Source organism: Boleophthalmus pectinirostris, unplaced genomic scaffold, assembly GCF_026225935.1.
Source record: "Boleophthalmus pectinirostris isolate CB_2022bp ecotype Guang Dong unplaced genomic scaffold, ASM2622593v1 HiC_scaffold_17, whole genome shotgun sequence".
NCBI lineage: Eukaryota > Metazoa > Chordata > Actinopteri > Gobiiformes > Gobiidae > Boleophthalmus > Boleophthalmus pectinirostris.
Genome location: NW_026571115.1, coordinates 27,001,161 through 27,014,405, shown reverse-complemented (window position 1 = coordinate 27,014,405; position 13,245 = coordinate 27,001,161). Strand labels below are relative to the sequence as shown.

The 13,245-nt window shown below is 38.8% G+C and overlaps 1 protein-coding gene across 1 annotated transcript in view; it reads right to left on the bottom strand.

The window, feature by feature from the left end:
• The window catches only part of LOC110160690 (alpha-1,6-mannosylglycoprotein 6-beta-N-acetylglucosaminyltransferase B-like), a 212,782-nt gene that overhangs the window by 20,762 nt on the left and 178,775 nt on the right, over positions 1-13,245 (bottom strand). The window contains exon 17 of the mRNA XM_020925372.2: positions 7,677-7,751. Coding sequence (XP_020781031.2) covers positions 7,677-7,751 — 75 coding nt within the window. The remainder of the gene's footprint in view (positions 1-7,676; positions 7,752-13,245) is intronic.

Sequence of the window (13,245 nt, the reverse complement as noted above, 5' to 3'; positions counted from 1 at the left end):
CTAAAACCAGGACTAAACCAGGACTAAACCAGGTCTAAAAGCAGGACTAAAGCAGGACTAAATTTAGACTAAACTAGGACTAAAACTAGGACTAAAACCAGGTCTAAACCAGGACTAAACAATTTGACACCTAACAGTAGAGTGGACATAATTTAAGGCAGCAGTGATCTCATATCATTTCTCTATATCAATAATATTTTTTATATGCTTAAGTAAAGACTGGGCTTTTTATTGTCTTTTAGCAGACAAAACAAAACATCTTATGTTAAGATTTCCTGGTCTTTGCTTCTCTACAATAAACAGTTGATTATTCATGGAGACTTGGGCTCAACAGAGAATTTGAAGAGAACAAACAAGAATTTTCAGGATGTGGTTGCTACATTCATGTCGTTTTAAAAATCATGACAATATCAAATAATCCAAAGTATTCAGATTATGTTACTCACTTTAAGTAATTTAATGGATTACGTTACAAACTACATTTTGGGGTATGTAATCTGTAATCTGTAGGGGAATACATTTTAAAAGTAACAGAGTATTTTGAGCTTTGGAGATGTAGACAGACTAATAATAAACTGTGCTGTAAGAAAATAATTTAGTAAAATATACAAAAAAAATACTCTTGGTGATATACCGATACTGTATTGAATGAGATGATATATCAAAATTTTGATATTTTTGCACACCTCTAATAGTGGTTAACTTGAAAACCTACCACTTCATGACATCACAAGGAGGAGCAGAATATTTTGAGCTTTGGAGATGTAGATAAAGGAGTGAATGAAACAAAACACAATTCAAATTACAGTGTGTTTTTGAGGATGTAGCAGCATTAGGATTCAGCCAAAAAGCTCACAAGAGTGGATTTTGCATAATGTGTGCACTTTAAGAACATTTGAACATGCACTGTCATTTTTAACAGAAAGTCATGATTTATAGGATGGGTTTCAGAGCACAGAGAACGCTTCAGTTAGTGTGTACACCGCTTCTTATGGCAGTGGATCGAGTGAATCACTTCGAGTAATTTCTGGATGAGGACAGAACATCATTTGCATTTCTGTTGCGTAGTTAAAATCTGTCATAGCCCAGTGGAAGAAGCAATATGTGCGCATTATCTCGCCGAGCCAAACGCTAAGTATGTGTACGGACAAGATATAAAGAGCTGCCTCGATGCACCTGCCTCACTGCTCCTGCCTCACTGCACCTGCTTCACTGCACCTTCCTCACAGAGTCCAGCACGGGTCCATTTTTGGAGACCTGCACCGTACCGCACCACACCTGCCCGTTACCCCATGATTAAATCCGCACCTGCCCGGACCTGTTAATATTCCACCTGTTACCCGCCTGTGCCCGTGATAAATCGGGGTCAGCCCATTAGTCCGACAGCCCAATAGTCCAGGACTAAACCAGGACTAAACCTACACCGTGTCATTAGCAGATTATAAATATAAACACGCTGCAACCGCCAAGTCGATGGCCAGGACTTTAACAGGTCTAAAACAGGACTTAACCATGTCTAAACCAGGACTTACCCAGGTCTAAACCAGGACTAAACCAGGACTACACCAGGTCTAAACCAGGACTAAACCAGGACTGAACCAGGTCTAAACCAGGACTTAACCAGGTCTAAACCAGGTCTAAACCAGGATTTAACCAGGTCTAAACCAGGACTGAACCTACACCGTGTCATTAGCAGATTATAAATATATACATGAGGCAACTGCCAAACCGATCACCAGGACTACACCAGGTCTAAACCAGGACTTAACCAAATCTAAACCAGGACTTAACCAAATCTAAACCAGGATTTAACCAGGTCTAAACCAGAACTAAACCTACACCGTGTCATTAGTGGATTATAAATATAAATGCTGCAACCGCCGAGCCGATCGCCACGACTGGACCAGGTCTAAACTAGGACTAAACCAGGAATACACCAGGTCTAAACCAGGACTAAACCAGGACTAAACCAGGTCTAAACCAGGACTAAACCAGGACTGAACCAGGTCTAAATCAGGACTGAAACTAAGCTGTGTCATTAGCAGATTATAAATATATACATGCTACAACCGCTGAGCTGATCGCCAGGATTACATCAGGACTACACCAGGACTACACCAGGACTAAACCAGGACTAGACAAGGACTAAACCAGGACTAAGCCAGCAGGAGTGCAGCCGCTGTGCCGATCACCTAAGCTGATGGTTTTAGGTAATAAATACACTAAAGTGTCTTTCAGCCTGGTCCATCATTCCAGGAAAAGACTAGGAAATGGCACTTCTGTCCATGTCTTGGATGCATTAAGTATTTTTCTCCCGTTCGTCGTTCATTTGAGTCACCTTGACCCGGGTACCCGACACGGTGCAGAACTCTGCTTCCTCACTGCTCCTGCCTCGCTGCTCCTGCCTCACCACTCCTAAGACACTGGTCCTGACGCTTTGCTCCTGCCTCATTGCACATTTCTCCTCACACTTGCCTGCCCCTACGTCAGTGCACCTGCCCTGCTGATCCTGCCTCACTGCACAGTTAAATGCAGGCAAATACAGGTAATACAAGAAGTGTACTACTGTGTTTTTAAACTTCATACACCTTCAATAGAATCATTTGGATGATTTCAGCCCTAGAAATTCCCCATCTCTATTGAGCTTAAGGTAAAAAATAGGTAAAAAACTACTGCTGCATGACATCACAACGTGGAACAGAGCATTTTGAGCTTTGGACATGTACGCAGACTAATAATAAAGGTTTAACAAAACACAACTCCAGGTAAGTTTTTGATGAAGTAACAACATTATAACATGGCTTTAAGCTCACAATATAAAACCTTTAAGACATGATACTTCGTTGTTTGTGGAGAAAACTACACTTCAAAAATTGCAGCCTTTGCGATTCGCTAATTACGTCTATCCGAACTGCGATTTCGATGTGATTGCAATTTAATCTCGCGGCCCTATTTTAAATGTACTTTAGGCTGGTGTTTAGGATTACACATTCAGCAGTCTTCAGCAGTCTCTTTATACACTTCACACTCACACAAACACAAACACACACACACACACTCCGGTCCAATTAACGCCTCGTCTCCTGTCAACAAAGATGCTGAGACTACGTGCAGAATGCAGACAGCGTTGTACTTCCTGAATACCTTATAAACGCAGTGTTAGAATACTGCGTGTTTCTACCTTGAATGTTAAATTAGCTTCCAGCGAAGAAAAAGACAAGAAATATACGTTCAGAACAAGACAATGATTTGTATTATTACTGACACAAAAGAGTTCTTATACACCGGCGGTTATGAAATTGCTAGAGAAGAGTATTCACTGTAAATTGCTCGTTCTAGGGATGCATGGGAGGTATTCGAAAAGTTGAGAAATACAGCAAGTAGCTCTAAGTTTTCAAAAGTTCCTTCCAAAATGCAGGTGTTGTTATTTATTTTATTTGTCGAATCTTAAAGGGCCCATGTTCTGATCTATGTTATAATGTTGTTTCCTCGTCACAAACGTACTCGGAGTTGTGTTTTGGTTCATTCACACCTTTAATTAACATGCAAATCCTTCATTCATGTTTAGTTTAGTTCTTCCCTCAAACGGAAAAGGTCAAATGTAGCTGTTAACTTGAAAAACTACCATTTCAAGACATCGCAAAGTGGAACAGAGCATTTTGAGCTAGACAAATCCGTGTATCATTCGTTGATTCGTTTTTCAAAAATAAAACCAAACATAATAAAATGAAAAAACAACTATTTTCTTCACCATTTGTCTCCAAAACCAAAATGAAAAAACAGATATGGATTCATTTTTCCAGTTTTCGATTTAGTGTTTAAATGAATACTTTTGCGCCACATACGAACTAAACCAGGACTGATCCGAGAATGGAACCAGGAGGACTAAACCAGGACTAAACCAGGACTAAACCAGGACTAATCTTGGACTTGAGAGAGAGGGAGAACCCTGAGCCCGTGGAGCAGGGTGTCCGAAAAAGCGCGATCAGGCTGCGCTTAGCCCCGTGCGACGTGGAGCTCTGCACCGGTCCTTTTGCCTGCGGTCACTTGACGGTCTATGCGGGTGCATCGCCAAGCCCGTCCTGAGACTCAGTTCTAGTTCAGTCCTGGCTTAATCCTCCAAGTTCAGTCTTGGGATCAGTCCTGGTTTAGTCCTGTTTTAGTCCTGATTCAGTCCTGGTTTAGTCCTCCTGGTTCAAGCCTGGGATCAGTCCTGGTTTAGTCCTGGTTTAGTCCTGGTTCAGTCCTAGTTTATTCCTCCTGGTTCAATCCTGAGATCAGTCCTGGTTCAGTCCTGGGTTCAGTCCTGGTCTGTAAGGGTCAAAATTGGATGAAACAAAAAACGACCATTATCCATTTTTTCCATAATTCATTTAAACACAAAATCGAAAACTGAAAAAACAAATCATTATCTGTTTTTTTAATTTTGGTTTTGGAGACAAATAATGAAGAAAATTGTTGTTTTTTTTTTTCATTTTCTTATTTTTGGTTTTACTTTGAAAAACAAATGAACGAATGATACACAGATTTAGACAGACAAATAATAAACAATTACTCAAATGTATGAATGAAACAAAACACAACTCACTCTGTTTTTGATGAGGTAAAAACATTATAACATGACTCATAACACGCTCACCAGAGTCAATTTTGCGTAATATTGAACCTTTAACTACTGTGAATATTAGACAAGCTTTGACCCTTGTTTACACTATGGTTGCTAGGTAACTGTTATTGAATTTTGAAGCCTACGTCACATTTCCAACGTAGAAATAAAATCATACACATCGAACTAGACACATTTATCAGATATAATTATGTTTACTACGTCATATGTATGTGCATGAAAGATTTACAGCAGCAGTAGTCAGTAGTAATTATCTGCCAGTAAAACGCATGTACTACAGCTTTAACAAGTACTTTCTCAAGAGCAGACCTCCACCTCTGATTAAATAATTGACTTTGCCAATTAACTTTGACACGGTCCACCAATCAGATAGAAACCGTGTGTCAGTCCAGCTCTCCCGCTGTGGCTCCATATGCAGGCACTAATACTGTGTACTCCAAAAACCACAGGGGCTGGTTCTGCCGTAATACTACAGCAAGGTGTGGCAATAAGTTTCATCAAAGCACTCATATTTGCTTTTTACTTAGATCTTATTCTTACATGATACTTTTTACATGTATTTGCGTGGTATAATTTGAATCATCTTTTGTTTAGTCTTCAGTGTGTGAATTTGAATGTGTTATGTTGGCAAGTCAAGATTCACAGATGTTTCTTGTATCTAATCTTCACGTACAACTTACTTTCAAAAAAGACATAATGTGCTTGTGTCTGCTATATACCGTATTTTTCAGACAATACGTCGCACTTTTTTTCATGGTTTGGGTGGTCCTGTGACTTACACTCCGGTACGACTTATATATTAAAATTTTCACACTGAAGCCTCAAGATGCTCTAGGCCAGGGGTGTCAAACTCATTTTGGTCCGGGGGCCGTATCCAACCTACTTTGATCCTAAAGGGGCCGGATCAGAAAACTCATGGCATATAAACCCCAAAAACAGCAATAAGTTCAAATATTTGTGCAGAGAAACACAAATCTATTACAGAAATCTTTTTTAATTGATGAACTCTTTCTTTTACAAAATATTATAATATTATGAGAAAAAATACTATTTCAACACAATGTTTTAACATGAACTTCTATGTAAATAGGAATAGGTCAATTTTTCTTGGAAAAAACTGCACTCGGCTCCACTTTTCTATTTTTTATATTTTGCTGATGAGGGTGTCACGATCAACAGTCAAAACCTTTAAGAGCGTTTGGAAAGAGACAAGTCTTCATTTGAGCTGCTCTGGTGGGAGGGGCCACGTACAGAGGCGCTGGAGATGCTGCTGTGATAAACACCACAGAAAATTACCAATATGTTAATAGAAAATATGATTAAAATATTTTTGTAGAAAATCAGCCGAGGGCCACATTAAAGGTCTTGGAGGGCCGGATCCGGCCCCCGGGCCTTATGTTTGACACCTGTGCTCTAGGCTATCTGTTACTCCTATTACTCCTGTACCACTGTCACTTGACTCTACTGCACATGTCTCCTGCAAAAAGAGCCTCTGTCCTGTCTGTATCATGTCAGTCGATCGCACCATTACTTCTGCACCACTGAAAATGTAAAATTTAAAAAAACTTATTAAGAAAACTGAGAAGATTGAACACAAATGCCCCCAAAAAGAAAATCAGATTTTGCAGATTATGAGCTGCAAATAGTGAAATCTGCAGCTGAAAACTGTCATCGAGCAGCCGAAAAAAAGTTTGGAGTGAGCAAGAAACTTGTGACACTGAGAGGGTGCACCATGCAACTTTCCTGCAAGTCACTGGATGGATCAACAAAGCCTGGACTTCAGTGACAACCAAAACCATCCTGTTGTGATTCAGAAAGGCCGGAATAATTCTAACTGGAACTGAAGCTGAGTCTGACAACAGCTACACAGAAAAGGAAGCGGCGCTCTATTTACCTCTAGAGGTTGCGGAGTTGCTCAGAAGTGACACCGAGGATGAAGAATTGAATGGATTTAGTGATTTGGAGTGAGAAGAAGAGTTTGGTAAACTTGTTCTGTTCTGTTGTTTATGTTATAGTTTATCTGAAGAACTGTTCATATGTGACGTTAACAGCCTGTTTTTCTCTTTTCTATTGTTATTACTATAACTTGCATTTCAAGATGAAATGTCAGTTCCTGATCTCTGATTTTATAAAATAAATTTGACCCCAAAAGTGTGATTTATAGTCCTTTATAGACTTTATAGTTCTAGTATAGACTTATAGCCCAAAAAATATGGTAATTACAATCTATCAGACTCGTGGATCATTCTGTTTCTGCAAAATTTAAATCGCAATATTAATCTAAAACAACTTAATAAAAGAAACAACTCATCTGACTTCCGCATAAAAAAAAAACTGCAAAGCCCATTGGGAGCTGAATCTGGGATTTGAAAACTACCAATAATAAAAATCCTGACTGTCCATCTGCTCCAACAGTCTCTCTGACCACAACCACTCACGTTTATTGACAAAGGTGGATAGTAATTAGATACATAAACTCTATTTGAGACATATATTTGACAGTGTAACAGAACTTGCACTTTTTAAATCTTACGTGAGCAACTTCCACCACTGCTTCTTTACTTCCACTTGAGTAATATTATTTTGAAGTAACAGTGCTCTTATAAAAGCCAGCCATATGTCCTCATTGTATCATAACTCTTCAGCATTTGTTTCAATCTGTAGCTTTTAAGGGCTGCAGGATGAATGGCAATTAAATCAAAAAAGCAATTTGAGTTGGCGTAATTAAATCACAAGAGTGCACTAATTTTGATAGAAAAATGTCCTTTCTTTTTAAAGAGAAATCTTGTTGACCCTGTACTTTTTGACCTCTAAAAACAGATTCTGAAATGCAAAGGGTTCTTGTATTAGTTAATCAGTTCAGATTTCTGTCTTCTCTCAAATGTTAATGCTCCTGAATACTACTTTTTAAATCATAATGAAAAAACCCAATTGCAATAAGATTTTTCCTTGATATACAATTTTTTTTTACATATACATCTTGCATTGAGAGGGATAGTCCAAAACTTTTGATTGGTAGTGTATGTACTGGTAATGGACTTGGACTTACCTGGTTGTGAATATAAGCGTGCACTCTCTCCAGCATCCCCTCACAAGTATACTCATGTGGTACGAACGGCTCCACCTGCACAGATCCAAAACACACTTACAGCCAAGAAAAAAAAAAAAAAAGAATATAGTGTGTGTAATTATGAGGAAGGCCACTAGGAGTAAATCAGCTCTGACATATTCATTAGTGTAATTGTGGAAGGCCTATATCATGTGAGCTGTAATAAAAGCTAATAGGGCTAATGCATCACACACGACAGCTTCTGAAATTGATCTCCTTATTTTTAGTGCTATCAACGTCAGCGTCGGACAATGGGTGAGTTGGTAAATGGGCAAGCGGTGGAACACTGAATGAAAATGGGAACAAAACACCATCATGCTTTTTCAGTACGATATTATCATCACACAGAACATCTCTAGGTGATACTAGAAAGTTTTTATAAATCTAACATTAAAATTATTCACTTATTAAAGCAATATTTTATGCAAGGTACATTTATTTTTGAGCACAGTTTGTGCACAGTCAATGTGCTTTACAGAACAAGAAAGATGCATGAAAGATCCTGTACTCAAATCTTTCCCATGTATTTGAGTCTTGCACCTGTACAGATTTACTGCAGCTGCAAAAGCAGCTTTTCAGGTCAAAATAACTCTAGTTGTTGTTCGCTGTACCATCTGCAAAACTCTTGCACCTGCACTTGTCTCTGAGAGTTTTCCTTTACAGCTCTATTAACTCATTGCGGTGAATATTTAAAATGTCTGGAAAGCATAAGGTCAGTGGAGAATAACTTTGGACAATGCAAACCTGTTTTCACATTTTTAAAATCAGGCATCACCTTTAAAATCATAATACACACAAATAAAAACAAAATAAATTATTTGTTAAAGTTAAAAGAGAAGAGCGCTGATCATAAACTGTATATATAAATGGATATTCCAAATAGGAAGTGAGCATGGAGCATGGGCTCACTTTCTACTCTGTTTCCAGTTGACTTTACACTGAAAAACTGTGGCCTCTCTCTCTGTAACTGCTACAGTGAGCCTCATCATTTTGATCTTAAAACTTTCGTTTTAACCTGCTCTAAATGATCCTGGTGTTTTTATTTATTATATTTTGTCCATAAATCAACATATGAACAGTAATAACAGACCAATGAACTGCCCGCTTTCCCCGAGGTCACTCTCGCTAGCATCAGCAACAGGTTGATTATTAAGTGCCTGCTCCTTGCCAAACCAGCAGTGCGGGCGGGAAGGGGGATTGATTTCAACAGCCACACTCCTGATTGGCTCTTTGGTTGCTATGAAGTCAAGAATTCCAAATATGGAACTTGCCTAAAAATCCACCCCTATAAGCGCTGGCCTCAGTGGACGTGACGCTCCCTTTGTCCACTTCTTTATACAGTCAGTGGTCCTGATGAAGACTTTTAAGTCAATATGCAGAACCAAACAGAATGAGCCTGTATTTGATCAATTAAATGTTGCTCCAAACAAATTCAATTATGTTTTACATAAATAATGAACATCTCAATTTCCAGTTCGTCTCTTATACATTTTCACTTCATGTGACTTGAGTATGCTGTCCAGGTACCACATTGTTTCTATAGGGCATGTAAATTGACAAATGGCTTGTGTTAGCGCTGTGTTCCTTTTAGCAGTGTTATTACTTTATTCCATCTGAGTTTAATGAAATGTATCTGACACTTCATCAGTTACTGCGCCACGCTATTTGCCTTTTGGCCATCTTTGTATAATCGAGACGGAGCGTGAGAAAGAATAGACTCCAAGTGAAAATTCAGTGATGGGAAACAGTTCAGTGATTGTTCAGTGCGTTTGCTATGATTGTTTTTATAGGAAGTTGTATGTTGAAATATGTGAGGATGTTATTTTGGGCTTCAGGCGAAAGGCTAGACGTACACATGGGGCTAACTTTTTCTCCCGGCTAGCTGAAATGGTGACCAGTGGTTTTAGTTTGTTTTTTAAATGGGAAATTGTTGTGTTTTTATACAGCGCTTTTCTACCTTCAAGGCACTCAGAGCACTTTACATCAAGGAACCACTCACCCATTCACACATGCACTCATACTCCAGTGTACACAGATACTGGAGGCGAGGGGGGGTTAAGTGTCTTGTTTGCCCAAGGACACAATGGCAGAGTTCATCTGTAAGAGCTGAAATTGCACCTCCGATCTGTGGGCCAGTGGTTCTCCCAAATTCAGATCAGTGGACAAACATTCTGAACTGAGCTACTGATGCTTTAGTTATTTATTGTCACTCGTTGTGTTTTTGTCCAGGAAGGCAAATGGGGAAAAAAGTATAGAATTTTATGGTGGATTTAATACAATATGTAAGATTGGAAGAGATCAGAAGAAAACATAATTCAGTTAGAATTGAATATATATTGGCATATCAAAATTAAATGCTTAGACAACGAATCCATTTTGAATCTACAACACATCAGTTTTGAGGTAGCCAATGTATGGCATTTGATTGGGTAAAACGTAGACCATATTTTTCGGACTATAGTGCACTGGATTATAAGGAAAATATCAGTAATGTTGAATTTTCTCGTCTATTTTCATACATAAGGCGCATGAAACGGACAACAATTGAGACTGATACCTTATCCCAGGCGTAAATGATCCATTGGCAGATCGTGGCATAATTCGACCGGCGTTGTCTCCCTCTTTCGGTGAATGTGGATTATGAATGTGAATGTGGGTGGATAATTTTAAGTGTGCTTAAGTGTTGTTTAAGTATAAGCGCTGAAAAAAAACAGCTCGCTCCTTGTGCCTGACTTTCTCCGCGAGGCTCCTGACTACAGTGGCTGACAATCCATCAAGCAGTGCGGCTTCATAGTTTACAAAAGTCATACTAAAACATTTTGACAGATTTTTGAACGCCGTGTACCACATAAAATCGCTTCGAGGTCAGTAAGCACAACCAGAATTAATACATAAGGTGCATCAGATAATAAGGAGCACTACCGATTTTTGAGAAAAAGGATTTTAAGTGTGCCTTATAATCCGAAAAATACAGTATATTTGCTAATTACTAATTTTCTAAACTAAATCTATAATACATATTGTTATTTTTTTATGTTTTATTTCAAATGATAATGCGTTGATTAATAGACCTACCAGCTGTACAAAGGATTAGTCTTGTTCTTTTGACTATGAGTTACTATTGTCCTAGTATTGCCTTCTGTATTGTTGTTGACTTTATTAAAAGATACACCATGTAACTTTTCTGGTGGAGGATCCATTTGTCTCTATGGAGGTGTTACTGCTATTGGAATGTTCCACGGTATGGCATTAGATTTGTCTACCTGCATGGAGACAACAAGCTAAGTTTCAGGTCAGATCTGTGGAGAGGCAAGCCCCCTCACAGTAGAAAGCATAATGTTCATGTTTTTGAAAGTAACTGAGTAAACGCAGAATAGATTTAGATGTTTCTGTCACGTTCACCATAGTGGGACAAACTTATCTTATTCTAGGTCAAGTAATAAAATCCCCATGGAGACGAGCAGGTGACGGACCCCCTGATCAGGAAGTTTCCACAGTGCAACTTTAATTACTATTGATAATGATGAGTCACGGTGCACACAGCCCACTCAGTGCATTTTTGTTTTGCATAATGTTAGCGACAGATTGAGAACAGCTTGATAAATGATGATGGACTGTTGACAATGCTTCAGCGCCGGAGGGGCAAGCCTGTGGAAAAACGCCATGTAAAAACAGCTGTGGAGAAGGCGTATTCACACTACTCCGGCAATTAGCGTCAGGCTGCAGAGCGCTAGCTAAGCAGTCTGCCGTATCCCTCCGTCGTGATTTAGAGCCCCATTAGCCGCCGAGGGCTTCAGAAATGGGTCAGAGTTTCAAGTGTGCAAATTAGGTCCACACCTCGCCTGTGAAAAGTGGTAAATTTGAGCACATTATTACAAGGGCTTGACATTAGTGCTATAACCAGCTAGTAGATGTAGAGATGGTTAGCTAGCCGTGAAGCCAACTGGATTTTCTACATGATTTTACAAATGTTTTGGAGTCTTATTTGCCTACCAATATTGCCATAAATAGATTAATTAAGTGATAATGAATCCAAATTTATTCCAGAAATGATTACGGTTACAGTTGCTGATGTTAGGACTAGGACTGAGTATTAGAGGTGGAACAATATTCAAGTCTCACGATAAAATATTATCACGGTATAAACCTCACGGTACGATATTTATTGCAAAAATACAAACTGACCCTTAAGATCCTTGACAAAAAGCCCAAAACACTGACACCACTGTGAAATTACAAAGAAACATCAACTTTTTAACTTTGAAAATTTTCTCAATTTTAATAATCTTAAATTATTTTTTAAGTGTCTTAACTGCGATACACCATTACAGTCAGAATTTGCCAGGACCATAAAATGTTCACACAGAGCGAACACAAGAGGCGCTACTAGTGGTAATTGTGTTGTTCCTAGGTACAGGACGGCTCTTGGTCAGTCCTCATTCTCTTTCAAAGGGGCTCGTCTGTGGAACGGTTTAACAGCTCATTTAAAATTGGAAACCAACAACAACAAATTCAAAAGGAAATTAAAATTATTGTATGTTTCCAATCAAAACTGCATCTACTGAAAATGTACTGTATATATTTTATCTGTATGTAATTTATGTGTCTTGTATTCTCTGTTTTTATTCGTGTAGTTTATATTTTTATATGGACAGGTGTTGAAAACTAGCACTTGTGCTAAAACACTCAAAGCAATACATCTGGCTTGTCTAATGCGATTGTGATGTCCTTAATAAACATAAATAAAAATAAAAAATATAGAGGGAAAGCTCATAATATGGTGGGGAGGCTTACGATTATGTAAGAATATCCAAATCTCTCGGTACAATATTTTCACATTATACATCTCACGGTACGATATTTTGTGGAGGCGAACAAAACTGTTAATATGTGACTTTTTCCTCTTAAAATGCCTTGACAAGACTTAATCCAAAGATTTAAAAGTGCTTAGAACTGTTATTTCTTCTTCTACACTGAAATGGAGCAAAGGATCATGGTCTATGTAGTTCCCTCTGTCTTTTTTTAGCTATTTCTGCACCATAACTCTTAATTTAAGCAAAGAGATGTGTAAGTGACAAATGACATCCGCCTAACACTGATGCAGGCAAAGTCTCAGTCTTGATCCTGTTAGATCTGAGTGCTGCTTTTGACACTGTCGATCATGGGATCCTCTTACAGAGACTGAGGACTGGGTGGGCATCTCTGGTACTGATACTAAACTGGTTCAAGTCTATCTAGAAGACAGGAAGTATTTTGTTTGAAATTGGAAACTTGTTCTCAGATGACATGGCCCTGACCTGTGGGTCCTCAGGGGTCAATCCTGGCCCCTGTTGTTCAGTCTCTACATGCTGCCATTAGGCCAGTTAATAGCAGCAATAACGTGTCGTACCACAATTATGCAGACGACACTCAGATCTACGTCTCTCTGGCAGCAGGAGACTATGGACCGTGGACTCACTTGGTCACTGCATCCAACAGATTGTGTGGATGCAAAACAACTTTCTCCAGC